The sequence below is a fragment of the Giraffa tippelskirchi genome, chromosome 2 (genome assembly GCF_054371585.1).
Source record: "Giraffa tippelskirchi isolate mGirTip1 chromosome 2, T2T-mGirTip1v1.2.pri, whole genome shotgun sequence".
In the NCBI taxonomy this organism is placed as follows: domain Eukaryota; kingdom Metazoa; phylum Chordata; class Mammalia; order Artiodactyla; family Giraffidae; genus Giraffa; species Giraffa tippelskirchi.
This window is the reverse complement of record NC_137276.1, coordinates 58,905,932-58,933,426: the sequence shown is the minus strand read 5'-3', so window position 1 is coordinate 58,933,426 and position 27,495 is coordinate 58,905,932. Positions and strand designations below refer to the sequence as shown.

General features: G+C 47.7%; 1 protein-coding gene across 7 annotated transcripts in view; it reads left to right on the top strand.

The window, feature by feature from the left end:
• Positions 1-27,495, top strand: part of RPS24 (ribosomal protein S24) — a 450,090-nt gene that overhangs the window by 122,671 nt on the left and 299,924 nt on the right. The window contains exons 6-8 of one of the 7 annotated variants that reach the window (XM_081573820.1): positions 1,130-1,159; positions 9,145-9,227; positions 15,361-16,113. The exons of 4 other annotated variants lie outside the window; for them this stretch is intronic. Coding sequence is in view for 2 of the 3 variants with exons in the window: in XM_081573810.1 (XP_081429936.1) it covers positions 15,361-15,486 (126 nt within the window). In the remaining variant the exon portion in view is untranslated. Of the gene's footprint in view, positions 1-1,129; positions 1,160-9,144; positions 9,228-15,360; positions 16,662-23,504; positions 23,619-27,495 lie in introns of those variants that run through there. 2 more of the 7 variants (XM_081573812.1, XM_081573810.1) reach the window with 2 other exon arrangements.

Sequence of the window (27,495 nt, the reverse complement as noted above, 5' to 3'; positions counted from 1 at the left end):
TAGACATAGTTTTCATCTCCAGATGAGGACATCAGGTCCAGGGAGATGAAGTGAGGAGCCCACTGTGACCAAAGGAACAAGTGACCTGGCCCGGGCCCCATGCTAAGGAGTTTGGCCTCTGGAGCCACACGGGGCTGCATATAGTGGGTAGTATTTTTCTCATCACCCTCACGTTGCATTTCTTAATTTAAAGTGGGAAATTCCATATTCGGTGCCTCATCAATCATTTTTGTGAGCTCAGCTCTGTGGAAAGCACAGAAAACATTTATATTTGCAGCTCAAACTGTCGAAAATGTAAAACCATTTAAATAATATTAACATTTTAACAGCCTCCACTCACGGTTCTGTGAAATTAACCATTATCTCTTGGAGTATTTGTTTAAATTCAGCAGTGGCTAAGTAGTGAGGTTCCAGGTGTTGCCTGGGTTTGGAAAGCTGGATGGGAAGGCAGCCCATGTGACTTCTCCAGGGGCCATTCCTGCCCACGCCCTTGACAAGGGGGCAGCCTCCTACAGCAGGAAGTGTGGTTCCATGCAGACCTCCCAAGTAGGCTAGGTGTTGGAGGCAGAGATGAACGTGACACAGACTCTGCCCTCATGGGACTTCAGTGGTGGGGCAGGTGACTGGAAAAATATACACTAGGGTGGAATATGTGCTACATATGAGAATGGGTTACTGCTGTCCTGGGAGCACTGCAGAGGCAATCAGGAGCAGTTCCTGGAGGAGGAGGCATCTGTGCTGATCTTTGTACCAGTTTGTCACTAAACAGGGGAACAGACGGATCATCTCTGAGGCCTGGCCCTGCAGGCAGGGTCTGCAGTTTATTCTTGGCAGTGAGGAAGAAGGGCCTCCAGAGGTGGTGATTCTTTCTGGTCCTGTGCAGACCCCATGCACTTACCTGGGATGGGGGTCAGAGGATGGTTGGGGTAGACACTTGCTGAGCAGTTGGGTAGCTTAGAGGTGATAAGCCCAAAACAACAAAGACTCAGGGGTAGAATGATGTTATTTTCAAATACTGGGAATGAGGGATGGACTTTTTTGATGACTCTAATAGGAATAAGTGGGCTTTGTAGGTACATGTTATCATTTTTAACCTCTTATCTCCATATCTATTCTTGCTTTATCTCAGAGTCATGATAGAGTTGACAAGAATGAAATGGTGAGTTTTCCATCTTGGGGGGAGGGTCCAGCAGATGGGTGACATGTCAGGCACTTGTAAACAGGGACTCCTGCAGGGGACATATGTCTAGCCCTCACGTTGGCCTTCCCCACATAGGGGCTTCTCAGGTGGCTCTAGTGGTAAAAAACCCAGCTGCCAATGCAGGAGACACAAGAGATGTGGGAACGATCCCTGGGTCAGGAAGATCCCCTGGAGTAGGAAATGGCAACCTACTCCAGTATTCTTGCCTGGGAAATTCCATGGACAGAGAAGCCTGGTGGGCTATAGTCCATGAGATCGCAAAAGAGTTGGACACGACTGAACACAAGTGCACACACACACATGTTGGCCACGCCCTGGCTAGACACTGTCTCCTTGAAAGAAGAGGCAGACCTGGTTGTTACAGACTGAATTAAGTGTCCCCCCCCCTTACCCCTGCCCCCACCCACTGGCCATGTGACTATATCTGGAGATGGGACCTTTAATATGGTAATTAAAGTTAAATGAGGTTATAAGGGTGGGGCCCTAATCAGATAGGTCTGATGTCCTTATAAGAATAGGAGGACAAACCCGAGATCTCTCTTCCCAAGAGCACACAGAGAAGAGGCCCCGTGAGAAGGGAGAAGGTGTTGGCTATAAGCCATGCAGGGAGCTCTCATCAGAAACCAACTCCATTGGCACCTTGGACTTCCAGCCTCCAAAATGATGAGAAGATAAGTGTCTATTGTTTAAGCCACCCAGTCTGTGGTACTTTGTAATGCCAGCCTGAGTAAACTGATGAAGGGGGTTCACGGTTTCGTGAGAGAGATACTGAGGTTGCTGGTGATGATAGAGCATGATACAGATATGCCCAGGGCAGGTGGCACCTGGCTCAGCAAGGTGGACATCAGGGCAGGCTCCCTGGAGGAGGCAGTAGTGCTGGAGCTAAGTGCAGAAAGACAAGGAGAAGCTGGTCATATGGATGGGGGAGAGGAAGCAAGGAGGTTGTGTTCAGTGGAGAGAACAAAAAGTGCAAAGACACCGAAGTGTTGAAAGGATGTCAGGTTTGGAAGCACTGAGAGGAATTCTGTGTAACTTGAGTGCAGGGTAGGGAGGGAATATGAAGGAGAGAGGAGGTGGGGGGACAGGCAGGGCCCACCAACCAGTGGAGGCCCTCTTGCATCTTCCAGGGACGGCCATGTAAGATCCAGTGCCTTCCAGAGTCCCTCGGCTGTGAGGATGCCATGATTAGCAACTCCCTTGCTGTGTGACCTTAGGCAAGTCACTTAACCTCTCTGCACAGCAATTTTCTCATTTGTAAACTGGGGAGAAGGATCCCTGCCCTGCCCGCCTCCCGCCTGCTTTGCAGGCTCAATAAGGTAACGCCTGTGAAAGCACTGGCGAAAACCCCACAATAGCGCCACAGACGTGGAAGGTGTTATTATGATGTACCCATGCTGACTCCCATCAGAGGAGCACGGAGTCAATGGGAGTCTTGAGGGCTGTCAGGGAACTGGCTGCTCTCTGAAGCTTGTCACAGAGACCTGTCTTTTCATTGTATTCCTTTCATATCACTGTTGGTTCGATGAAAGAAGGGGAAAGAATCTTTGATATGTCTAAATATTCCGTTCCCACCAAGACGGGAGGAATTCCGAGGAAGAGCTATTATTAGAGGCTGAGCTGGAAGCGGGCGCCTTCGGCGGATCAGAGCTGTCAGTTTGCATCAACAGCCTCCTGTGCTGTGGAGCTGGCCAGGCGGCTAGGGCCCAGGCACAGAGCAGGCGCGCCAGCCCAGCTGGTTGATTCTGATGGCACTTACCTGGAGGCAGGAGGACCTGCTTCTGGTCCCGATTCTGCATCCACTTTGCTGGGCCACCCAGGGCCAGTTGCTTAGCTTCTCTGAGCCAAATAATGACAGTATATAGAATTCTTACTAAGGGAGAGGGCTTTTACGTGCAGGGAAAATAAGATGCTGCAAGTACAGAGGTGTGGGCAGGCTGCCAACACCCTCGTGTGTGGAAGACAGAAAATTTCCTCTCTGGGAAGGATACATTAGTATCTTGCATCAGAGCCACCTGAAGGTTTGAAAAATCAGATTCCCAGGTACCACTGCAGGCCCACAGAATCAGAATCTCTATGTAAGCTCCCAGGTGGTGTGGATGCAAGAAGCCTGACGCAGCATTCTGTGCTCCATGCTCCTGCAAACTCTCAGACTGGGTCATTGGTCGGGCTCTGGGATGCTGTGATTCCCTGAGGACAGTGCCACGGCATGGCCTGGTGAATCCATCCTTTTCTCCGTTTGCCTCTAGCCCACACTTAGCCCTCCAGATGCCTGTGGATCCCAAGAACTGGACGGATGGTGACCTAATGCTGACTCCTGCCTAGGGACATTGCCTTCCATACTGATCTCACTGAGATCGTCATGTGCTGACAAGCTGTGGAGAGACCAAACAGGGAGGATTTCCGGCAGCTGAAGAATGGACTCATTTTTAGTGACTAGTCACTTACAGAAAACCTCAGAGGGACAGGCCTAGGAAGGGCTGAGATGTCACCTAAATCTAGTCCCTGTTTCAAAGGTGAAGACGTGGACTCGACAGGCCAAGCCGGTTACTTTAACTAGGAACCCTGATCTATTAAGTCCGGTTCATCTAGGACCGGGTTTAAGTGAGAGAAGGCAGAGACCTGTGGCTGTCCACAGCCTGAGAATGTTCAGTGTTCTGATGTAGGCTGACATCCTGGGGGTGATTTAGAGCCTGTGCCTGTCCTGGCTCTAAGGGGTACATTTGAGCAGCCCACTGTGGAGACACTTGGAGACCACCTGGGTCCCTCTCGGTGGGTCCTCTGGAATTTCCTGGGAGTGGCTATAAAATGCCATGAGTCTCTCTACTTCCTCTTGAGAGAACATAGCAGAACGGGGGGTGAGGATGACATTTGTAAAAGAGATGAATCATTACAGATGTTGGCATTTATTATGACTCGTGATACACCTCCCACCTGAGTGGAACACCCTGAGTGATGTGTCATCAGGGCTGGTAGCACAAGATGCTGCCACGCATCGTGTTTTGTTCAGCCTCTCACTGGCATTTTGGGGGAAGCTGAATGAAGTTCAGTGCAGACTCCAGTCCAACCGTCTAAGGGAAGGTAGACCCAGCCTGCGAGGCGAAGCTTCCACTTAGGAGACTTTACTGCCTTTGCTTTCACAGCACCATCATGCCCTGAAAACACTTGATGCCTTCTTTACTGGAAGGAGATTTCTCAGGTTGAGGCTGTGTATGGTTTTTAGTCCCAAATATATATTTTTTTACTCTCCCCAAATTAGGCAGTAGTCCTGGACTTTCTGCCCTCAGGGGTAGCAGTGGCCAGGAGGAAAGAGTTGTCTGAAAGATAATTCCATCCCTGGCTTTTCTTCCTAAAGCTACCTTGAGGCATTGATGGGCTTCCCTGGTGGTTCAGACGGTAAAGAATCTGCCTGCAATGTGGGAGACCTGGATTAGATCCCTGGGTCGGGAAGATTCTCTAGAGAAGAGCATGGCTACCCACTCCAGTATTCTTGCCTGGAGAATTCCATGGACAGAGGACCCTGGCAGGCTACAGTCCATGCAGGCGCAAAGAGTCAGACACAACTGAGCAACTAACACTGAGGCAGTGATACTGGGAGGTGAAGGATGGGAGAGACCTGAGGAAACAGGAAAAGAGAGAAAAGAAGCTGTCCCTCCACCACCCCTTTAACCCCGATGTCTCCAGACCAGAGCAAAGAGTGGCTTCCAGTGGTGCTAGCAGTAGGGACATGCGTCTCTCTGCAGGGACCCCAGGAGGAATGGCTGGTTATGTGATTTTTAGCCTCCCTGAAGAGTTCCAACCTCAGTACAGGACAGAGACAGAGTGTAGGACACACCAAGGGACTGAGGCTGGGGACAGTGGTGTGTCTGCAGAACTGCTCAAGCCTGGAGGTATTCCCCAAGCCTACACCTGGTATAAGACCCAGGGACCTTTGCATCATTTTTGCCTAGGAGGAAGGGCTCCTGGTCATGAGTGACTGGGGTTACATCTCTAGCCAGCAGGATCAGGCCTCCAGAATTCAAAATGAAAATGATGTGTAGGAAAGGCTAAATGCGATTCTTCCTGTAAGCTTGAGTTTGGGAACTGAGATTCTGGTCCTCAGAATAGATAGTAAAGCAGATCGGTGCCAGAATCACATCACAGGTGGTTAAGAGATGGCTAATGTGTATCATCTAGAGAACAACTAAGATTAACTGGGAGAAGCTATCTAGGGCTCTGTGTTGAGAGGATTCTGATGAGGAGTCTTTGATTTTGCTGTTGTTTAGTCACTAAGTCACATCTGACTCTTTGCGACTCCATGGACTGCAGCACGCCAGGCTTCCCTGTCCTTCATTAGCTCCCAGAGTTTGCTCAGATTCATGTCCATTGTGTCAGTGATGCTATCTAACCATCTCATCCTCTGCTGCCCTCTTCTCCTTTTGCCTTCAATCTTTCCCAGCGTTAGGGTCTTTTCCAATGAGTTGGTTCTTTGCATCAGGTGGCCAAAGTAGTGGAGCTTCAGTTTCAGCATCAGCCCTTCCAATGAATATTCAGGGTTGTTTTCCCTTAGGATTGACTGATTTGATTTCCTTGCAGTTCAAGGGACTCTCAAGAGTCTTCTCCAGCACCACAATTTGAAAGCATCAATTCTTCAGTTCTCAGCCTTCTTTGTGGTCCAACTCTCACATCCATATATGACTATTGCAAAAACCATAGTTTTGATGATATAGAGGTTTGTCAGCAAAATGATGTTATGTCTCTGCTTTTTAATATGCTGTCTAGGTTTGTCATAGCTTTCCTTCCAAGGAGCAAGCATCTTTTAATTTCATGCTGCAGTCACTATCCACAGTGATTTTGGAGCCCAAGAAAATAAAATCTGTCCCTGCTTCCTCTTTCTCCCCTTCTCTTTGCCATGAGGAGTCTTCGATTAAGGAGAAAGTAAGCTTTCATTTTGGGCTTACCAGGTGGGCTTCCCTGGGGTAGGAAATGGCAACCTACTCCAGTAATCCTGCCTGGAGAATCTCATGGATAGAGGAGCCTGGCAGGCTACAGTCCATGGGATCGCAAAGATGACTGAGTGACTAACACATACCAGGTGGCTCAGTGGTAAAGAATCCACCTGCCAATGCAGGAGACACAAGAGATGCGGTTTTGATCCCTGGATCAGGAAGATCCACTGGAGGAGGAAATGGCAGCCTACTCGAATATTCTTGCCTGGAGAATCCCATGGACAGAGGGGCCTGGCAGGCTACAGTCCATGGGATTCAAGAGTTGGACATGACTTAGCAAGTACTGAGCACAGCTTAAGCATTCATTGACTAGTGAGCTGTAGCATATAGGCAATTTTATTTTATTATTTATTTAATATTTTAATTCTGGGAGGTTGTACTACTTGTGGGAACTCAGTTCCCCAGAGAGGGATTGAACCTGAGCCCCTGGCAGTGAAAACTCGGAGTCCTAACCACTGGGCCATCAGGGAATTCTTGTATATAGGCAATTTTAAATATTACTTGACTCTTTTATTTTATAAGCAAGGACACTGAGGCCCAGAGGGTTAAGCCTTTGCCAAAGTTTGGCACAAAGCTAGAGATGAGGACTCATGATGCCAGTGCTTTTTCCCCTTAAACATAGATCAAAAATTATTTATGAATTAAATACAAGTAAGCTTACAAAGGGCTTCCGCCTGCAGTTCAGGAGCTTCAGGAGACATGGGTTCAATCCCTGTGTTGGCAATCCACAAGCACCCTGAAGGAGGGCATGGCAACCCACTATAATATTGGTGTCTGGAGAATCCCCACGGACAGAGGAGACTGGTGGGCTACAGTCCAGAGGGTTGCAGAGAGTCAGACATGACTGAAGTGACTTAGCACGCATGTACAAGCTTAGAAAAACAACAAAATCCAAATAACATCAATTTGTGATGTCAGTGCTCTTTAATTGACAGTAGTTCACTGGGAATTTTTTGTTCCCTTACTTATTCCAGGCTCTGTTTTAGAGCAGGTGGAAAGAGTAGTAGTGATATCAAAAACTTACTATTAACTACTTGCCTACCATAATATTTCTAATCCTCATGAGCATGCTATGTTACTAGTATTTCTCTTCTTGAGGATGTGGGAACTGCATTTGTGAGCAACCTCAGCCTTTCCTGTAATAGTAAAGATAATGCAGTGTTCCACAGGTGGTGCCACTTGGCAGTCACTCAGGGGTTCTCATAGCTCTGCCACCTCCCAGGGCCTCACCATTCTCTGCTGGCAGATGGGGACGCAAGAGCAAGTGCGGAGGACTCTGTGAAGCAGGTCAGCCGGGGCATTATCACTTCCACCCACCATCCACTGGCCGGGACTCAGCCACCTGGCCACACCTACCTGCAAAGGATGCTGGGAATGCAGGTTGGATATATGAAGATGGGAAAAGAGAAAGGGGTTTGCGTTAAATCTGCTGTTTCCATTTTAAAGAGAAAGAGACTGAGACTTAGAGACTTACATAGATCGCCTTAAGGTCAACCAGCCAGTAAGAGGCAGAGTCAGAATCAGAAATTTGTATTGGTTTTCTAGGTCTTGCTGAGGCCAAGTACCACTGGCTGGTGGCTTAAACCACAGAAATTTATTGTCTCACTGTATGGAGGCTGGACGTCTGAAATCAAGGCCAGACTCTGAATGATGAGACATACATTTTTTTTTTTTAATAAATTTATTTATTTTAGTTGGGGGCTAATTACTTTACAATATTGTAGTAGTTTTTGCCATACATTGACATGAATCAGCCATGGGTTTACATGTGTTCCCCTTCCTGGACCCCCCACCCACCTCCCTCCCCATCCCATCCCTCTGGGTCATCACATTGCCCCGGCCCTGAGCATTTGTCTCATGCATCGAACATGGAATGGTGTTCTGTTTCACATATGATAATATACATGTTTCAATGCTATTCTCCCAGAACGTTCCACCCTCACCTTCTCCCTCAGAGTCCATAAGACTGTTCTATGCATCTGTGTCTCTTATTCTGTCTCGCATATAGGGTTATCGTTACCATCTTTCAAATTCCATATATATGCATTAGTATACTGTATTGGTGTTTTTCTTTCTGGCTTACTTCACTCTGTATAATGGGCTCCAGTTTCATCCATCTCAATAGAACCGATTCAAATGTATTTTTTTTAAATGGCTGAGACATACATTTTTATTGTCAGCAGGATTGGCTGTTTCTGAGGGCCGTGAGAGAGAATCTCATCTATGCCTCTTCCTTGGCTCCTGGTAGCCTTGGGTGCTCCTTGGCTCTGGATAACGTTCTCCTTGGGTCTTCACATTGTCTTCCCACTGTGCAGGTCTTTCTCTTATCCAAATTTCCTCTTTTTATAAGGACACCAGTCATACAGGATTAGGACCTGCCCCAGTAACCTCATCTTTAATTATATATATATTTTTTGGCATGATATGTATATATATATATATATTAAATTTTTATTGAAATATAGTTGACTTACAATGTTGTGGTAGTTTCAGGTGTATGGTACAATGATTCAGTTACATGAATGTACAAATATATATTCTTTTATAGATTCTTTTCCATTATAGGTTATTACACAATATTGAGTAATTTCCTATGCTGTATAGTAGGCCCTGGTTGGTTATCTATTTTATATATAGTAGTGTGTGTATTTTACCATGACCTCATCTTCTCTTGATCATTTGCAAAGACCCTGCTTCTAAATAAGGTCACATTCACAGGTACTGGGGGCTCAGACTCCAACATGTTTTCAGGGGATGCAATTCAACCCATGTTGTTGTTGTTCAGTCACTAAGTCGTATCCAGCTCTTTGCAACCCCATGGACTGCAGCATGCCAGGCCTCAGTGTCCCTCACTATCTCCCAGAGTTTGCCCAAGTTCATGTCCATTGAATTGGTGATGCCATCCAATCATCTCATGCTCTGTCACCCCCTTCTCCTCTTGCCCTCAATCTTTCCCAGGATCAGGGTCTTTTCAAATGAATCGACTCTTCGCATCAGATGGCCAAAGTATTGGAGTTTCAGCTTCAGCATCAGTCCTTCCAGTGAGTATTCAGGGTTGATTTCTTTTAGAATTGACTGGTTTGATTTCCTTGCTTCAACCCCTAACAGAATTCAAACCCAGGTGTGTCTGAAAGCCATGAGAAGGGCATGGTGAGTCTGCCCAGAGGACTGAAGGAGGGCTTCCGGAGAGGGCAGTGTTCATACTGGGCATTGAGGACAGATCAGGTTTCTCCAGGTGGACGAGGGGGAAGGGAATTCTAGATAGAGGCCTGATGTACAGCCGCATTCATGAGCTACCACACATCATGAACTGAAGGAATAGCCTACATTTCTTTTTAGACATCCTAGAACTCAGCTGTGGCATTTAGACGGCCTTCCTCCCTTGAATCTAAATTACCAAGGCCCACTTAGAGGGAAACAACAAATATGTATTGAGAACTGCTTTATGATAAGTAATCTGCCATGCCCTGGGGACTCAGCGACAAGTAAAATAGAGCCCCTGCTCCCTAGAAGCTTATAGCTCAGGTAAGCACACAATGAGCCCTCATGCAAAGGTAACTAATGAAAGTAGAATAAGAAACTTAGAAGTGTGAAGTGAGTGGGACAGATAGGAACTCGAGCTGGCTTGGGTTGTGTAGGGAAGGATTGTAGCAATCATAGAAAGCTTCCTGGTGGAGGAGGACTATGGATTGGGACTTGCAGAGGGCTTGGATATATATAGAGAGAAGGGAAGGGAATGGGATTTTATATAATGGGAACAGAGTAGCCAGGATTGGTGGAAGCTAGCCTGGGATCAGAGAATAATAGAGCCTTGAGGGCCAGCCTGCAGGTTGGTTTGTGCTGTCTTAGGGCCTGGCTGCTGACATTCTCCTGCCACTGGGCAGATTGCGTGTGAGGCCCTACAGCTGGAGGTGCATGGCATCTGACCACTACAGTGACATGTCCTAATGACGCACTCCCCAGGGCCTGTGGGGACCAGCAGGGGTTGGTGCAAATGTTTCCCCACCCTCCGAACGCGGAGAAAGATGTGGCGAGATGACTGTTAGGACCTTGGCTTGATGACTAGATAAGAGCAGACAGCACAAGCAGGCAATCGTTGTTCTTGCCACAAAGGGCATTCTAGGGGGGCAGCCCTGCTAAGATCTCAGCCCAGCGGTCTCCCTGCGGGGGCTCAGGCACAGTGGCAGCACCACTGCAGTCCCAAATTCACAGTTATTAACTTAAATGACTGCCTTTACAGAGCACAGCGTGGCACCAACCCTTCGTCAATTCTCAGACCGTGCTGGGTGGCTTTTGTCTCTTGGCGCCACCTCACTCCCCCTCCCTGGCCTTCGGAAGGTGGGAAGGTGGAAGCGACATCCTCCCCCATGTGGGGGGGAGAAAGTGCACCTGTCAGGGAGAGAGGAGAGAGGTTGTTTAAGGTGCATGCTCACAGCAAGAGTAACCCTTCCTGGGGCCTAGGAGTGAGTCCCAGAGGTGGTGGGTGGAGTCCTGGCCTGGGCTGCGGGAGCCCCAGTTCTGGTCCTGGCTCAATCTCGAATCACAGAGGGACCTTGGGCCCAGCAGGTCTCTCTAGGCCTCAGTTTTCCCTGTAACAAACAAGAAAATAGAGTTTATTGGGGAGGCCAAATGTTTTGGTTTTGATATTGAAAAAGAAAGAGCTTTTTAAGACATATGTTTTGTCTGAATATTTTGGAAAATTTAGGAGCCATACAATTCTCAGTTCAGTTCAGTCACTCAGTCAAGTCCGACTCTTTGCGACCCCATGAATTGCAGCACGCCAGACCTCCCTGTCCATCACCAACTCTTGGAGTTTACCCAAACCCATGTCCATCGAGTTAGTGATGCCATCCAACCATCTCATCCTCTGTCGTCCCCTTCTCCTCCTGCCCCCAATCCTTCCCAGCATTAGGGTCTTTTCCAATGAGTCAACTCTTCGCATGAAGTGGCCAAAGTATTGGAGTTTCAGCTTCAACATCAGTCCTTCCAGTGAACACCCAGGACTCATCTCCTTTAGGATGGACTGGTTGGATCTCCTTGCAGTCCAAGGGACTCTCAAGAGTCTTCTCCAACACCACAGTTCAAAAGCATCAATTCTTTGGTGCTCAGCTTTCTTCATCGTCCAACTCTCACATCCATACATGACCACTGGAAAAACCATAGCCTTGACTAGACGGACCTTTGTTGGCAAAGTAATGTCTCTGCTTTTAAATACGCTATCTAGATTGGTCATAACCTTCCTTCCAAGGAGTAAGCGTCTTTTAATTTCATGGCTGCAATCACCATCAGCAGTGATTTTGGAGCCCAGAAAAATAAAGTCTGACACTGTTTCCCCATCTGCTTCCTATGAAGTGATGGGACCAGATGCCATGATCTTAGTTTTCTGAACGTTGAGCTTTAAGCCAACTTTTTCACTCTCCTCTTTCACTTTCATCAAGAGGCTCTTTAGTACTTCTTTGCTTTCTGCCATAAGAGTGGTGTCATCTGCATATCTGAGATTATTGATATTTCTCCCAGCAATCTTGATTCCAGCTTGTGCTTCTTCCAGCCCAGCATTTCTCATGATGTACTCTGCGTATAAGTTAAATAAGCAGGGTGACAATATACAGCCTTGACGTACTCCTTTTCCTATTTGGAACCAGTCTGTTGTTCCATGTCCAGTTCTAACTGTTGCTTCCTGAGCTCCATACAGGTTTCTCAAGAGACAGGTCAGATGGTCTGGTATTCCCATCTCTTTCAGAATTTTCCACAGTTTATTGTGATCCACACAGTCAAAGGCTTTGGCGTAGTCAATAAAGCAGAAATAGATCTTTTTCTGGAACTCTCTTGCTTTTTCGATGATCCAGCGGGTGTTGGCAATTTGATCTCTGGTTCCTCTGCCTTTTCTAAAACCAGCTTGAACATCTGGAAGTTCACAGTTCACGTATTGCTGAAGCCTGGCTTGGAGAATTTTGAACATTACTTTACTAGCGTGTGAGATGAGTGCATTTGTGCGGTAGTTTGAGCATTCTTTGGCATTGCCTTTCTTTGGGATTGGAATGAAAACTGACCTTTTCCAGTCCTGTGGCCACTGCTGAATTTTCCAGATTTGCTGGCATATTGAGTGCAGCACTTTCACAGCATCATCTTTCAGGATTTGAAATAGCTCAACTGGAATTCCATCACCTCCACTAGCTTTGTTCGTAGTGATGCTTTCTAAGGCCCACTTGACTTCACATTCCAGGATGTCTGGCTCTAGGTGAGTGATCACACCATCGTGATTATCTGGGTCATGAAGATCTTTTTTGTACAGTTCTTCTGTGTATTCTTGCCACCTCTTCTTAGTCTGTCATAATAAACTTAGTAAGTAGGGAATGATTGAGGCCAGCAGCTCTCCTTCCCACATCCGGGTGTCCCTGAAATGGACCTCTGACCCCACCCCATTTGTGTACTGGTTCTAAGGTCTTTAATTACATGGTGAAGAACTGGGAACAGACTGATCAAAAGTCAGCCTTTGCTAATGAAAGAAGTAGTTATAAATCAGGATTTAGGACTCATAGACTGACATTGATGCCAGCAGGAATGCTAAACCCGGTGCCTCTTTCCAAGAATACACTTACCAAGTGAAATTTCCACTCGGCCAAGAGGGTGGCTGGTGTAAGGTCCAGCTTCTCTAGGAAGACACCTGATTTCTCCATACGCCATGCCTCTGTCTATACCTCTACACAGGGGGCTTATTTGTGGTGTGTTTGTATCTTTCCCAAGCTGTGAATGCCCCTGGCAAGGGGACCACATCATTGCTGTCTGCAGAGCCTGGCACAGGGCCTGGCAGGAGCAGATACTCAGTGAACAAGCAGTAAGTGGAATCCTTGCTGAGCACCTACTGTGTGCCCCGCCATGTAAGGCACTGTGTGGCATGCTGAGGACTGGTCTGATCACTGCCCTAAACCTGTGCTCAGGAGGAAAGCTGATTGGCTGACAGGGTTGAGCAGTGTAGACAGTGGGTGAAGGGCAGGAGAGGGTTCCTGGGGAGGGTCACCTGGCCTGTGTCTTGGGGATGGACAGGAGTTAGGCAGGCAGCAGGGAAGAGGGGGGACATTCCAGGGGAGTGACCAACGTTCCCCATACCAGGGAGTACAGGATCTCTATGAAGCATGTCCCATTCTATCCTCCCAACAGAGTTTACTTATGTTATGATCTCCATTTTACAGATGAGGGAACTCGGGCTGTGCCAGGTTAGGTGATTTTCCAAGCTCATTCACAGAGCTGCATTTGAGCTCAGGTGTGTCTAATGCCTAAGGTTGTACTCCTGTGCAGGTCAGAAGGACTGCAGGGCCTGGGTGGAGAGGGAGTGGGCATGGTTGGCAAGCAGTAGGGAGGGATAGGCCAGGAACATTCTGAGGCCTCACACTTTCAGTGATCGGTCTCCAGTCCCCATCAGTCCTGGAACTTCCTGGCCAGTGGACCAGATTTTGTTTCCCCTCAGGCGGATAAGAAAATTGAGACTCAGAAAGAGAGAGTGCTTTGCTGCTCTGCTAGAAATCTCTTAGGATAGGCACGGATGGAATAGGGGTATCAGCTCAGAGAGGGCAGAGATGGGTCAGCTTGCTCTCCACTTCACTACTGGGGCCAAAACAGTGCCTGGCTCATGGCGAATGCTAAGTAAACTTTTGCAGAATGAATGAATGAACAAATGAATGAATGTGGAGCTGTCCAAGCATTATGTATGTATGTGTATGTGTGTGTGTGTGGTTGGTGGTGATGTCTTTAGAATAATATCTAGATGGTCTTAGGAATTCTAGGAAGGGTATTCCTTCACCCACAACAAAGAGAGCTACACAGAGGGAATTTGTAAGTCCTTGCTCTGTCTTTGGACCTGTACTAGATAGACTCTGGAGCAAACATTCACTTATCTAACAACATGTTGGTAGGAATGGGAGCAGCAGCATCCTAGGTCTTTGGGGATAGAGCAGCGAATGAAATAGTCAAGGTCCCTGTGTTCAGCAGCTCACTTCCTAGTTGGGTGGCACAGAGGATAAATCAGAAAGCAAAAAAAGTTCCCTGAAACCATTACGGTGAGGTGATTTTTAGTGATAATTGCTATGAAAACGATAGAAGAGGGTAAGACTGATGGGTCTGGAGGATGTACTGGAAAGGCGAGGATTAAGGGAAGGTCTCTCCTGCTTGGTGCAAATAGGCCAGATCTGGAGGAAGAGCATTTCAGGTAGAGCAAACTGCATGTGCAGAGCCCTGAGGCAGGCAGGGCTTGCTTTACGGAGGAACAGGAGGAGGCTGCTATGGCTGGACAGTGAGTGGACAGGGAGGAAGTGGGAGGAGAGGATGCAGGCAGGAGGGTGGCACCCACCATGCAGGGCTGTGTGGGGACAAGGCGGTGTGAGTTCTTGTAAATGCTACAGGAGGGTTTGGGGGCAGGCCAGTTAGCATTCTCATGTTCGGGTGTTGAAAAGATAAGCGAATCCATTAATGAATGATGTAAGTGTGATGAATATTATGAAGAAGAAATAGAGGATGTCTGGTGGTGATGGTGGGGGCCTTGGCTGTGTCAGAGGAGGTGACATCGAGGTGAGATCTTGAGGCATCCAGGCAGGGACACTGGTGAACAGGACTCCTGCTGGGCAGTGGGATGATGTGGCCCAGACTGACCCCGTAGGGGATGTGCCCTGTGAGTAAGGGTGGCAGGATGGAAGGAGGGCAGACCTGGCAGGCCCTCTTGACCACAATAAGGAGAGTTACCAGCTCTGGGTAGCCACTGAGGGCCAAGAGGGGGAGTGACAGGGTCAGGTGGGCTCTTTAGAGGGTCTGCTCCAGCTGCTGGCAGGGGACCCGCTGGAGGGGTAGGCACGGCAGCAGGGAACCAGCGACGGGGCTGGCTGGGGTCCGAGCCGGGAGGTGGCAGCGAGAGGGCCCAAATGTGGACAGATCAGAGAGCTTCCTGGGATCCGGCAGGATCTGCAGGTCTGGTTGGTCCCATGACCTTCCTAAGGACAGAGGAAGCTCTCCGGGGGATGGAAGGAGAAGTGCAGTGGGTTGAACGGTGTCCCCACCATAAGAGGTGTGTCTGCCCAGAACCGGGGTCTTTGCAGATGTAGTTGAGGTCAGACTCTCAAAGTGAGATAATTCTGAACTGGTGGCTCTTATTGTTTAGTCGCTAACATGTGTCCCCATGGACTATAGCCCACCAGGCTCCTCTGTCCATGGGATTTCCCAGGCAAGAACACTGGAATGGGTTGCCATTTCCTTCTCCATTCTGAATTGGACTGGGCCTTAAATCCAATGACACGTGTCCTCATAAGAGAATGAGAAGATCCAGAAACCAAGGAGGAAGGGGATGTGAAGGCAGAGATGGGAGCGATGCAGCCACAAGTCAAGGAACACCAGAAGCCACCGAAAGCTGGAAGAGGCAGAGGAGCAGTCAGAGCAAGTGTGGCCCTCCTGACACTCTGGCCCCAGACTTCTGGCCTCCAGAACTATGGGATGATGGCTTTCTGTTGTTTTAAGGCATCGAGTTTGTGGCCATTTGCTATAGCAGCCCTAGGAAACAACACAGTGCCCAAGGAGAGACCTGAGTGATGCTGCTCTGATGGTTACAACCCCCAGCTTGGGTTCCTTTGAAGAGCTCTGCTCTGTTCCCGTTTTGCTGCCCTCCCTCTTGCTCACCCCCTCTCCTATATTAAAATAAGATTGAATTTTCTAGCTTGGGTTACTAAGCTTTCAGATCTGGAAACTGTGGCCATTAATCAGCTGTCACGGGATGTCGTAAACAAGGGGCTTTAAAAACCATGTTTGCTTTTTAGGCTGATAATACTTGGAGGTGAAGCCAGAGAGTTATACATAATGCATGCATTTTAATGGGCCGCGCACTACAGCCCTCTTTAGTTGGAATGATTCGTTTTAATGTTCAAAATAAATATCAGAGACAATTTGCCAACAAAGCTGATTTTCTCCGCCCGCCATTAACTTAATCTTTATACCTCAGCCTAATGACAGAGGGGCTGGGGGCGGGGGGTGGTGTTTTGTATTTCAAGTAATGGAGAGACGCAATCAGTATGGTCATGAGCCATAGGTGACAGCTCGTCCCAGTTTGCTCAGGACAGCCCTGCTTTATGCTCAGTGTCCTGGAGTAATTATTCTGAGATTGGATCAAGTGGGATTGCCGATATCCAACTATTTTTGACCTACAAGATAGTAATTCCATATGGTTTACTCAAAACATAGAAAAGTTATAAATTAGTTTGGGATTAACATACATACCCTAGTATATAATAGATCATCAACAAGGACCTACTGTATAGCACAGGGAACTCTACTCAATAATCTTTAATAGCCTATATGAGAAAAGAATTTGAAAATGAATGGATATATATGTGTGTGTATGACTGAGCCACTTTGCTGTATACCTGAAACTAACAGAACATTGCAAATCAATGATACTCCAGTATAAGACAATTACATTTAAAAAGGAAATGAACAAAACAAAAAAACCATAAAGTACTGTTTTGAACCTTGAATGAAAAAACAGAGAAGTTCCCTGATTTATATGATAAATGATATCTGGCACTACAAATGCCCTTTACTTGATAGATGGGAAAAATGAGGCCCAGAGAGCTGAGAAATGTTCCTTGGAGCTACTGAGCTTCATAGAGGCTGAGTTGTAGGCTCCCTGGGTGCCCCATGATCCTGTTCCCAAGTCAAGTGTTTTTCTCTTGTTGTTTAGTTGCTAAGTCACGTCCGACTCTTTGTGACCCCATGCTAGGCTCCTATGTCCATGGGATTTCCCAGGCAAATATCCTGGAGTGGGTAGCCATTTCCTTCTCCAGGGGATCTTCCCAACCCAGGGATTGAACCCGCATCCCCTGCATTGCCAGGCCCATTCTTTATTGCTGAGCCACCAGGGAAGCCTATCTGTACCTGCCTCCTCGTGAGTCTTCTGCCCTGAGGACTTCTTTCTGTCCTTCGGAAAGGCAAACTTTGGAATCACACAGCCGTTTCACACCCTGGCTTCCTGGGATGATGTTTTCTAGGGGATACCCTGGCTGTGGTGCCACAGTCTGCTCCCTATGAGTCCTAATAACCCAAAACACATAACCATGGGGATTAGGACCACATACTGACCATTCATTAGTTTTGAAAACTGATGTGTAATTGCAGTAAGATAGGATCCCTCCTTCTTGACAGGAGAGACAGGATGAATGTCCCTCAACGTGTAGAGGACGTTAACTCACTTAACCACTTAACGTCCTTGTGCAATTCTGGTGAGTGGGGGAGGAATTCAAAACAAGGTGTGGGATTTGCTGAACAAGGCTGATTTTAAACCCGAGGTGACCTTGCGAAAAGGGCAGTGTCTTCTCCCCCTTCAGCCCCCTGGAAAACTCATATCTACTTGATGATGGGTCTGTGTGTGTTGGGGTGGGTGGTTTCTGGAGACCCCTGTTCTGGGAGACCACTGCTGGGGACCCAGAGAGAGCATGAAGCATAGTAGGCCTTGCCCTGCCCACCAGTCCAGGTGAGTACAGGGCTTTGCATCTCTTACTGCAGAGGTGGATCCTTCTGCCAGACTGAGCCGCAGAGGGAAGAACATGCGCTTCAGAGTTGTTCATTTTTTCTTTATTCATTCAGTACATAAGGAGTCTTTAAGTGCCAGCTGTTCTGCTAAGTATCAGGATAAATTCACCTAAAAATCCAGGTTTCTGTCTTTCTGTAAAAATTGTAAGATCTGGCTCATGACCTGGCATTCCTGCCTGGTGTCGCTGGAGCTGAGCTGTGGCTGCTCTCCTTAGCATCACCTTCGACCAGCCCATGTCACCCTTCTAGGCAGCCTGCCTGGCTCAAGTGTTTGATTTTGGGAACCCCGGTTTAGTCGATGCTTCCTGTACCAAAGGAAGGTGCCCAAGAAATTCTTGCTGTTTGTTACACGAAACTGACTCAAGATGGTTCTCTAAAAAGATCCTGGACTTCTTTCAAGCCTTTTCACAGCTCAGTCTAAGTGCCCTGGGGTTCTGGAGGAGAGCAAGTCCCACCCCGCACCCTGGCCCCAGGCCCCAGAAAGCTCAGATCTGGAAGGGACCCTGATGGACCAGCACCCTGCTCAGTATTTCAGAAGTGGGTTCACAGTACTATGAGTACAACAGCCTTGGTGAGAACCCAGAGTCGCCCAAGCACTTGGAGGACAATTTGGCCACATCTCTCAAAATTTGAAAAGCCCATGCCCTTTGGCACAATTGTTCCAGGGCCACAGACCACAGATGTGTTTGCAAAAGTGCATCAAGATAAAGACGCAAGCCTGAGTATTAATGAATGTTTGTAACAGCAACTAGATGCCACCAAAATGTCCATCAGGGGGCTGAGTATATAAGATATGATGATTCCATGCCAAGTGGCTGCAGGAGAGAATATAGCTGTTTTTGTGCTTCTATGGAGAGATTCAGAGTAGCATTTTCAGCAAAATAAAGCCAGGAGCAGAAGCGGGTATATATGAACACATTTGTATTATCAAAAAAGGACTATTGAAAGTGTGGCCTTTGGCACAGCCTGCTGGGGTGTAAGTTTCTGCTTTCCTGCTTGCCAGCTGTGTGACTTGGGAAAGTCACTTGACCTCTCTAGGCTTAGTTACCTCGCCTGTACAATGGAGCTAATAATAGCATCTGATCGTAGGGCTGTTATGAGGTTTCAGTGTATTTCATACACATAAAACATAACTAGCGCTGGGCCTAGAGTAAGTCCTCGTTAGCTATTCTTGTTACTATATATACTTCTTTAATTTTTTTTTTTTCCCTAAAAGAAACACAAAATGTTAGCAAGGGCTAACAATGCAAGCTGCTTAGAGCAGCGTGTGGCACATCAAAAGGGCTTATTGAGTATGTGCTGTACGTATGTGCTAAGTTGCTTGAGTCCTGTCCAACTCTTTTCGACCCATGCACTACACCCCGCCAGGCTCCTCTGTCCATGGGATTTCCAGGCAAGAATACTGGAGCGGGTTGCCATTTCTTTCTCCAGGGTATCTTCCTGACCCAGGGATCGAACCTGTGTCTCTTAGGTCTCCTACATTGGCAAGCAGATTCTTTACCACTAGTGCCACCTGGGAAGCCACTATATATACTTACATAATTTATTTTCCCCTTAAAGAAGCACAAAATGTTAGCAGGGGGCTAGTTTGGGTATTGAGGGCAGGGAGTCCATGTGGAAGGTGAGACTTCCTTTTTATTCTATACATCTTTAGGAAAAAAGTTCAAAATTTTTTATCAAAGGCATTTTATACTTTTATTTCTAAATCAGTTAAATACACACATCCACACATACACATATCACAGAGGAGGAAGCTATTTCTGTCTGGAGTGAAGTGGGAGCTGGGAAGGTTAATTGAAGAGGTTATAGTGAAGCTGGACCTTAAAGGATCATCCAGGCAAAAAAAAAAGGGCTAGGGGATGGTTTACTGGGTGGAAGAACTGCATGTGCAAATGTCCTGAGGCCTGAAAGATCATAGGGAGCAGTGCAAGGTCAGGTTTCAGAGTCACAGAGGAGCTGGAGGGGTGGGGGTTCTCAGAAGTGCTTGTGGACAGGGCCCAGGCCTCACGTCCTCATATTCACACATGTTCTCAGATGAGGGAGAATAGATGATATGTTTTTGAGTAGATACGAATACACAACATCCCCATTTCCCAGATTAAAAAACTGAGGCACAGAGAAGTAAAGTGATTTTCCCAAGATCACCCATCAAATTAGAGGTACAGAGTTTTTCTTGACTTTTGGTGTCATCTTGTTCTACTATGTAGTGAATGCTTGATCAGTCCCACCAGATAGCATCTCAGTGTAAGATTTGGGAAATGAAGGTTTAGAGGGCAGATTACTTGTTAATTTCTTGTAGTCTGTCTCCTCACTCAGCCATTAGCTCTAGTAAAGCAGGAACTGTGACTGTTTTGTGGGCTAACGCATGCCCCAGGGCTCAGGACAATGTCAAGTACATGGTAGGCACATGGTAAACATTTGTAGAATGCATGAATAAATAAGGTCACCTAGAAAGTCAGGGACAACCACAACAGGAATCCAGGGCTCTGCACCCCCAGGCTGGGCTCTGTCCATTGCACAAGGAAACCTAGATTCCAGAGCAAGGCTGTTGTTGCTGTCGTTCAGTCACTCAGTCCTGTCCAACTCTTTGCGACCCCATGGACTGCAAGCACGTCAGGCTTCCCTGTCCTTCACCATTTCCCAGAGCTTGTTCAAACTCATGTCCATTGAGTCAGTGATGCCATCCAACCATCTCATCCTCTGTCATCCCCTTCTCCTCCTGCCTTCAATCTTTCCCAGCATCAAGGTCTTTTCCAATGAGTTGGCTCTTTGCATCAGGTGACCAAAGTATTGGAGCTTCAGCTTCAGCATTAGTCCTTCCAATGAATATTCAGGACTGATTTTCCTTTAGGATGGACTGGGTTGATCTCCTTGCAGTCCAAGGGACTCTCAAGAGTTTTCTCTGACACCACTGTTTGAAAGCATCAGTTCTTCGGTGCTCAGCCTTCTTTATGGTCCAACTCTCACATCCATACACGACTACTGGAAAAATCATGGCTTGGACTATATGTTCCTTTGTCGGCAAAGTAATGTCTCTGCCTTTTAATATGCTGTCTAGGTTTGTCATAGGTTTTCTTCCAAGGAGCTAGGGTCTTTTAATTTCATGACTGCAGTCACCGTCTGCAGTGATTCTGGAGATCAAGAAAATAAAACCTGTCACTGTTTCCATTGTTTCCCCCTCTATTTGCTATGAAGTGATGGAACTGGATGCCATGATCTTCATTTAGCATTGCTGTTTGTTCGATTGTTCATAGTATCATTGCTCCCATCCCGGCACCAGCTGCTCCAAAGATGAAAGCATCTAGTGCTGTTGGAACACTCTGTCTCAAAGCCTTTGCACGCACTGTTCCTTTTGCCTGAATGTCCTCCTTCAACCCCCGGGCATTGAGTCCCACCTGCTCACGCTTCAAGGCTTAGCTCTCCTGGCCTGCCTTGCTTCTCAGAATCTCTCTGGACTGGAGGGCCTCATTCCCTAAAGTGCAGGCCCTCCTTCTGCTGGCTCCTGTCTGCCATCTCCCACCACTCCAGGGGCCTTGCCCTTGCTCTCTGTGGCCCTGCATGTCTCTCTCCCACTTCAGTTCCCCTTAGGCCAGTGAGTTTTTGGTCTAGGCCCCTTGCTCCTCCAGGAGGTGATCAGCCCCACTCTTCAGGAACAGAGAACTGAGCCTCAAAGAGGGTTCAATTCCCAGCTCTGCCACTCCCAACCTCTGTGGCCTGGGGCAAGTGACCTTGTGTCTCTGACCCTCAGTGCCCTCATTTGTACAATGGGGATGCTAATGATACCCACTTGGCAGGTTGTTGTGGAGGTCATGTGAGCTGACCTGCAGAAGCTGTCTGAAGGTGGCTTCTCCTAAGGGCTAAGTGTGAGCTGTTATTATGGTTGTTATTTTTGTTGCTGTGGTTATCAATTCTCCCAAGACCCACTGCAAATAGAGAAGTGGGGTTTCCTGCTTGGACCGGTCACCTGGTGCTGAAATCCAGCCAGTTTGCCCTCACCAATCTCCCTCCCACCTCTAAGGCTGGCTCAGCAGCCAGATTTTAAGAATGGAGGTGTGCTAGGGTTTCTCCAGGGGAGTTGGCGATACCCTTCTCTCCTCTGGGGGTGGCTCTGAAGGAGGGGGCCAGTGAGTGGCCAGTGATGTTGAAACAACAGTTTCCTATTTGCTGTGAGGGTCCTTGATATTGTGACTTGCTTCTGTGCTGCCTCCCTGTGTGTCACTTGTCAGATATGCTCCCTGGGGACCGAGCAGGACTGCCTGGCTCCCTTGAGTTCCTTTGCTCAAGGCACCTCTGCTCCCTCCAGAAGCTTTCTCTCTACTTTCCAAGTGGTATCCCTGTCTGGGGAAAGCACAGCTCAAGTCACAGCAAGAGATGGCAGAGAGGACCTGGCCTGGGACCCTGGGGAGCCTCTGAACCTCCGTCCCACCCCAGCTTGCTATGTGACCTTGGGTGCAATGCCCTACCTCTCTGAGCTTCAATTTCCTTACCTAGGGAATAAAGAGCTTGGACTCTCACTCTAAGAAACTATGAAAACTCTCTTTCTCTTAACCAGGAAAAGAAAACTAAGTCTTTTATTCAGAGTTGTTGCTGCTGTTGTGTGTTTTTGCCTGGAATGCCACTCTCCCTCCTTTGCTCAGGAAGGGCTTACTTCAGGTATGCCTTCTTCCTCCAGGAAGCCTTCCCTGACCACTCTCCCTGGATAGGTTAGGGCCTCTCCTCTGGGCACTCAAAACCTTAGACATCCTTCTATCAAGTTACTCATCTCTCTGTGGTACAACAGTTTCTGTGCCTCACTCACTCCCCGCCCCCGCCCCCAGTTTGGGGGTATCCAGAGGGCAGGTGTGGAGTGTCCTGCATCTTTGAACTTCCATCCTTAACAGAGAGCCTGGTCCGAGAGGGCCTCACTCAGTATTAGTTGAAGTGCCCTAACATTAGACAAGAGGAGCAGATTTCTGGACTTTCTGATTAGGGCAGTTTCCTGGGGGCAAGGGGAGCGGCAGGGCATGGAAGTCCTGCTTTCAGAGTCTGTGAGTGAGGCCCCTCCTGAAGCATCTTTGAATGACAGAGCTGGGCAGGTGTCCAAGAGAAGAGAGGTGAGATCCTCCCCTTCTGAGGGTAGTGAGATTTTAACTTGCTTTCCCAGGCCTGACTTTGTTCGTGGGCCTTTGCCAGAGCCCTTGGTTTCCCTGAACGAAGCCCGTTCCGTCCCTCGGGGCCCACGGAGCACGGCTCGGCCAGGCTGGGGCAGCTGGCACGTCCTCTCTGATCCTCCCTTTCATTTCGGGCCTCTCTGAACATTCAGCCCTGTGCCCTTGGTCCTCTGCGCTCAAAGCTTCACAGACACAGCTCAGCAGGAAGTGAGAGTCGCTCTGACCCCTCTAGTCTCTTAAACTCTTGTAAAGGAGAAATACCCTGACGAGAGAGTCTTCTGTCAGATTTACATTTTTTTTTTTAATGCCAACTACCGCTCCATGGGTTTCAAAATGGGAACGCTGGGCTCCACGGTGAGGATCAAGGCACAGGCAGAGAGCCAGTGGCTGACTTCCTTCCTCACTCCCTGCTCTGGGCTCAGGGCCAGTGCCTTCCCTGGCTGCCCAGGGAGAGCAGCCACCAGGCCACCTCTGGCCAGGCTCCCTGTCCCCTCTCCCTACCCACTCTGGCTCCTCTGTGGTCCTCCTCACCTCACACCAAGCACATTCCTGCCTCTGGATTGTGGGGTGCCCTGCCTCCCACTGAGCATCTTCCTCCTCTCCTAGCTCCTCACCTGAGTCTCTGTCCTTGGAGGAGCCCTCCCCGGACCAGGAGAGAGATTATCCTTCTGCTCCACCCTTTAAGGCCACCTCTGGAACCTGGTGTCAAGAAATACAAAGGTTTGGAGCCTGAGAGTATGTTTCTGTGCTCAGTTGTTCAGTTGTGTTTGACTCGTTGCGACTGCATGGACTGTAGCCCGCCAGACTTCTCTGGCTGTGGGATTATCCCAGCAAGAATACTGGAGTGGGTTGCTATTTCCTCCTGCAGGAGATCTTTCCAACCCAGGGATTGAACTCATATCTCCTGCATTGGCAGGTGGCTTCTTTACCACTGAGCCACCTGGGAAGCCTCAGAGCGTGAGAGATCTGGGTGTAAAGCTTAACTCTCTAGCCATTGGCTTTTGCAAACTGGCAACTCACTAACCATCCCCAGGCCTCAGGTTCCCCATCAGAAAAGTAGGTATGAGAGCACTCATATCTGGCCTGGAGGACAGGGCAGTTTATGTGTGTGACTTGCCCAGTATTGAGCCCCAGTGTAGCTTTGCTCCAAGCCTGGCCCCGGGACCAGCACCATCTCCACACTGTTTATTACAGCAGAATTTTGATGAAAACGTGGACTGTACTAATTTATGTTGCAGGATGGGGGAGTCTAGGGGTACTGGGGAAATGAGAAATGAACACATTTTCAATAGGTTTCCCGTATTTTTCTAATTTCTTTTTGTCCCCCTTCTCTACAAGGATGGTGTTTAAAAAAATTAATGCACATTTAAGTTTATTACAGAAACTAAGAGTAAGAATTAGACACTGTTTCAGCAACTTGGCCTCTTAACTTATTTCACAAAAGTATCTTTAACAGATTAGAAGATGAACTGATTGCAAATGAAAAGTGGTCCTTTCACACTGAGAATTTGAGAAGCCTTGTCTTGGCATGGAAGTCTCAAGAGACAGTGGCTATTTTCATCCTTCCATCCATCCGTCCAGGAGAAGAAAATGGCAACCCACTCCAGTATTCTTGCCTGGAGAATCCCAGAGACGGAGGACCCGGTGGGCTGCCGTCTATGGGGTCACACAGAGTCGGGCACAACTGAAGCGACTTAGCAGCAGCAGCATCCATCCGTCCATCCTTCCATCCATTATGAGTTAGGCCCTCATCATGATGCTCAGAGGAGTTAAATTGACTCCTAGCTGTGACTCCTCATTTATTGAGTCTCTTGGGGCAGGGGAGGAAGGTGGGCATATCCCCCCATTTCCTCCAGGGGGTGGGCAGAAGTAAGTTTGCTTAACAAGGCTCAGGTAATTAGACCCACTTTACATTATATTTAGGGTGGGGTAGGGTAGACCAGGAGAGGCTCTGCCCCGAATTCCCACCACTTGTCCTCGCTTGGCACTGCCTTCTTTGTTGATGGAACAATCTCTGGGCAGAATTTACTTTGTCCTTCATCTTTGCCAAAGTCAGAGTCAGAGTTTCCCCCCCTCCCATTTTCTTTTATTATGGAAACTGGGAAAATGACAAGTAATTGTTTGAAGATGTTAGAAAGATTGCATTTTGTTTTGCAACTATCAGCTTAAAAATAATGTTTAAGAGATTATGAATGGGTGACTAACTATTTTTTCCATTACTTCCCTCTCAAAATAAAAACTGTAACGATTGTGATATGCACAGTAAAATGGAGGCCTCGCTATCTAAAACCAGGGGAGAAAACAAGTAGCCAGTGTCCCTTTTGGGGTGAAATTCCACCTGTCACACCTTGGAGAAGGCTGGGGCAGGCAAGTTGGTGAATGTCATCTAAACAAATATGGTCTCCATGTGCTAATTTCTCTCCATCGCCCCATCCCTCCCCACTCCTTATATCAACAGCAGTTATGGGGACTATAGTCAAATTCACTATTTACTGCCTTTCCTGAGTCAGTTAGTTTGGGTGAAAACAGTTTTTGATGTGGTTCTATTGCGCCATTTCAGCGGGTGTTTATCATTTAAAAGGAACAATTTTAATACCTACATTTGCCTTACAGTATGAGCCATAAATGTGATTTAGGCTTCCCTTTATAATAGACTCTTACAAGCGATTGCTGAGGCTCCAGAAGAACCATTCCTCCAAGTGGTGGCCATGAAAGGGAACAGGCTTTTGCTTCTTTTACAGAAGTTTTCCTTTTTAAATACCTTTTGAAATTATTGAACGAGAGCTGGATAAATGGGCTGATTTGTGCGCCTTCCTCTCAGGGAATCTGGAGCTCCTGGTGATGTCTTGGGGAGGGATGGTTCTCCCAGTGTAGGAGGTAAGGCCCAGGAGGTGTGGTGATGATGCTGTATTGATGTCCAGGGGCTGTTCGTCCTCCCTTCTGCATCCTGCTTCTCTGGCCTCCAGCTTCCTCATCTGTAACAGAGTGGAGGTGGTGACAATAATATGGATCCCCTATATCAGCGCTACTCAGAGTGAGGTTTGCAGGCAGGCAGCCTCAGTATTACCCAGGAACTTACTAGCAAGGCAGTTTCCCTGGCTCTGCCCAGACCTGCTGTTATCAGAATCAGTGGGTGGGGTCCAGTGCCCAGTTTTATCAGCCCTCCAGGTGATTCCAGTGTATGCTAAAATTTGAGACCAGAGCCTGGAGCCTGTGAAACATCAGGGCAAGCCATTGAAAGAGTTCAGGAGTTCCTTTAGCCGAAAGGTTTCCTCACCCTGGGAAGCTGTAGGCCCAATGTGTGCTTAGGACCCAAGTTGGCTTATGACAAAAATTGGCCAGTGTTGGACACCACAAAGAAAGGTTGGATATTGATAAACTGGAGTGTGTGTCCTGAAATGACAAGGATGATGGTGAAAAACTTGGAAGATGAGACTTTGTCCTGTTTGTTCAGAATTACCCAGTAAATACCACTGGTCCCCAAGGCCCTCTCCCACACTACCCTGCTGTGGGCTTGGGCATCGACATGTTTTACTTAGAGAATAAAAGAAGCCATGCAGGAGAGGCAGAGACAAGGAGACTGTCTTCCAGTTACTGGAGGTCTGGACCATTGATAAAAAAGTTGATGTCTATGCAGCTTCAGAGATGCTCCTGGAGAAAAGAGGTGAGAAGTAAGAAGGCGTGTTCTACATCCCTGGAGATGCGTAGACAGAAGCGGCTGACTGTGGTCCTGCTTACCATCGAGGGTGCTCCTACTTTTCGTTCCATCCACAGCTGACCTTCTTGTGGCCTCTCTTCTCCAGAGTGGGAAGGCCATAACCTCATGAATGAGGAAAGCCCTCCTGCGTGGATATGCCACTTCCTGCTGGGAAATGCCTCCATTCAGGGGAAAAATGGGATTAATTTTTAGCGGAAGCAGCAGTGGCTGAACATGCAGTTTTCAAATTGTTGACTATGATATTAAGTAACAAGCAGACTCCTGTCCAATGGATGTTATTAAAATTAACTGTTTTAGCACTACATTTAGAATCAAAACCAATCTGTCACTCCTAAATTGGTTTCTTTCAGCTGCTATTTGCGGTTAAAATGAACAGTTTTAACAATTGCATCTCCAGTGCAAATCATAAACTTGATTTACAGGAAAACACTTAATTTACTGCATTTGACTGTGCACCAGAGCTGCCAATTATCTAACTGTAAATTTCCCCGCTTGGTTACTTGCTTAAGCAGCAGGCTTGGTCCCATTGCCTCACTTGGAGTTGGGCCCAAGGCCCTACCTGGGGTTTTAGCCTCCAATTTAGGGTTTTGTCTGTGAAGAGTTGGTTGCTCAAAAGTAGATGGGGATCTCTATGGAGCTGGAGCCCTGAGGGCCCTCTGTTCTGTGCTGATTCATGTTGTAAAATATTGAGTGGAATAGCAGTGCTATTTAACCCAATCTGGATGAGCCATGATGGAGGGAAAAATCAGTGTGTTTGAGCAGGAAGGCCCTTGGAGAAAACAATAAATGACACATTCATTCACTTGTTCATCAAACAGTTGATTAAACAGCCATTTTCCATTGCAAGGAGCTATAGGCTATGCTCTGGTGGATGCATAC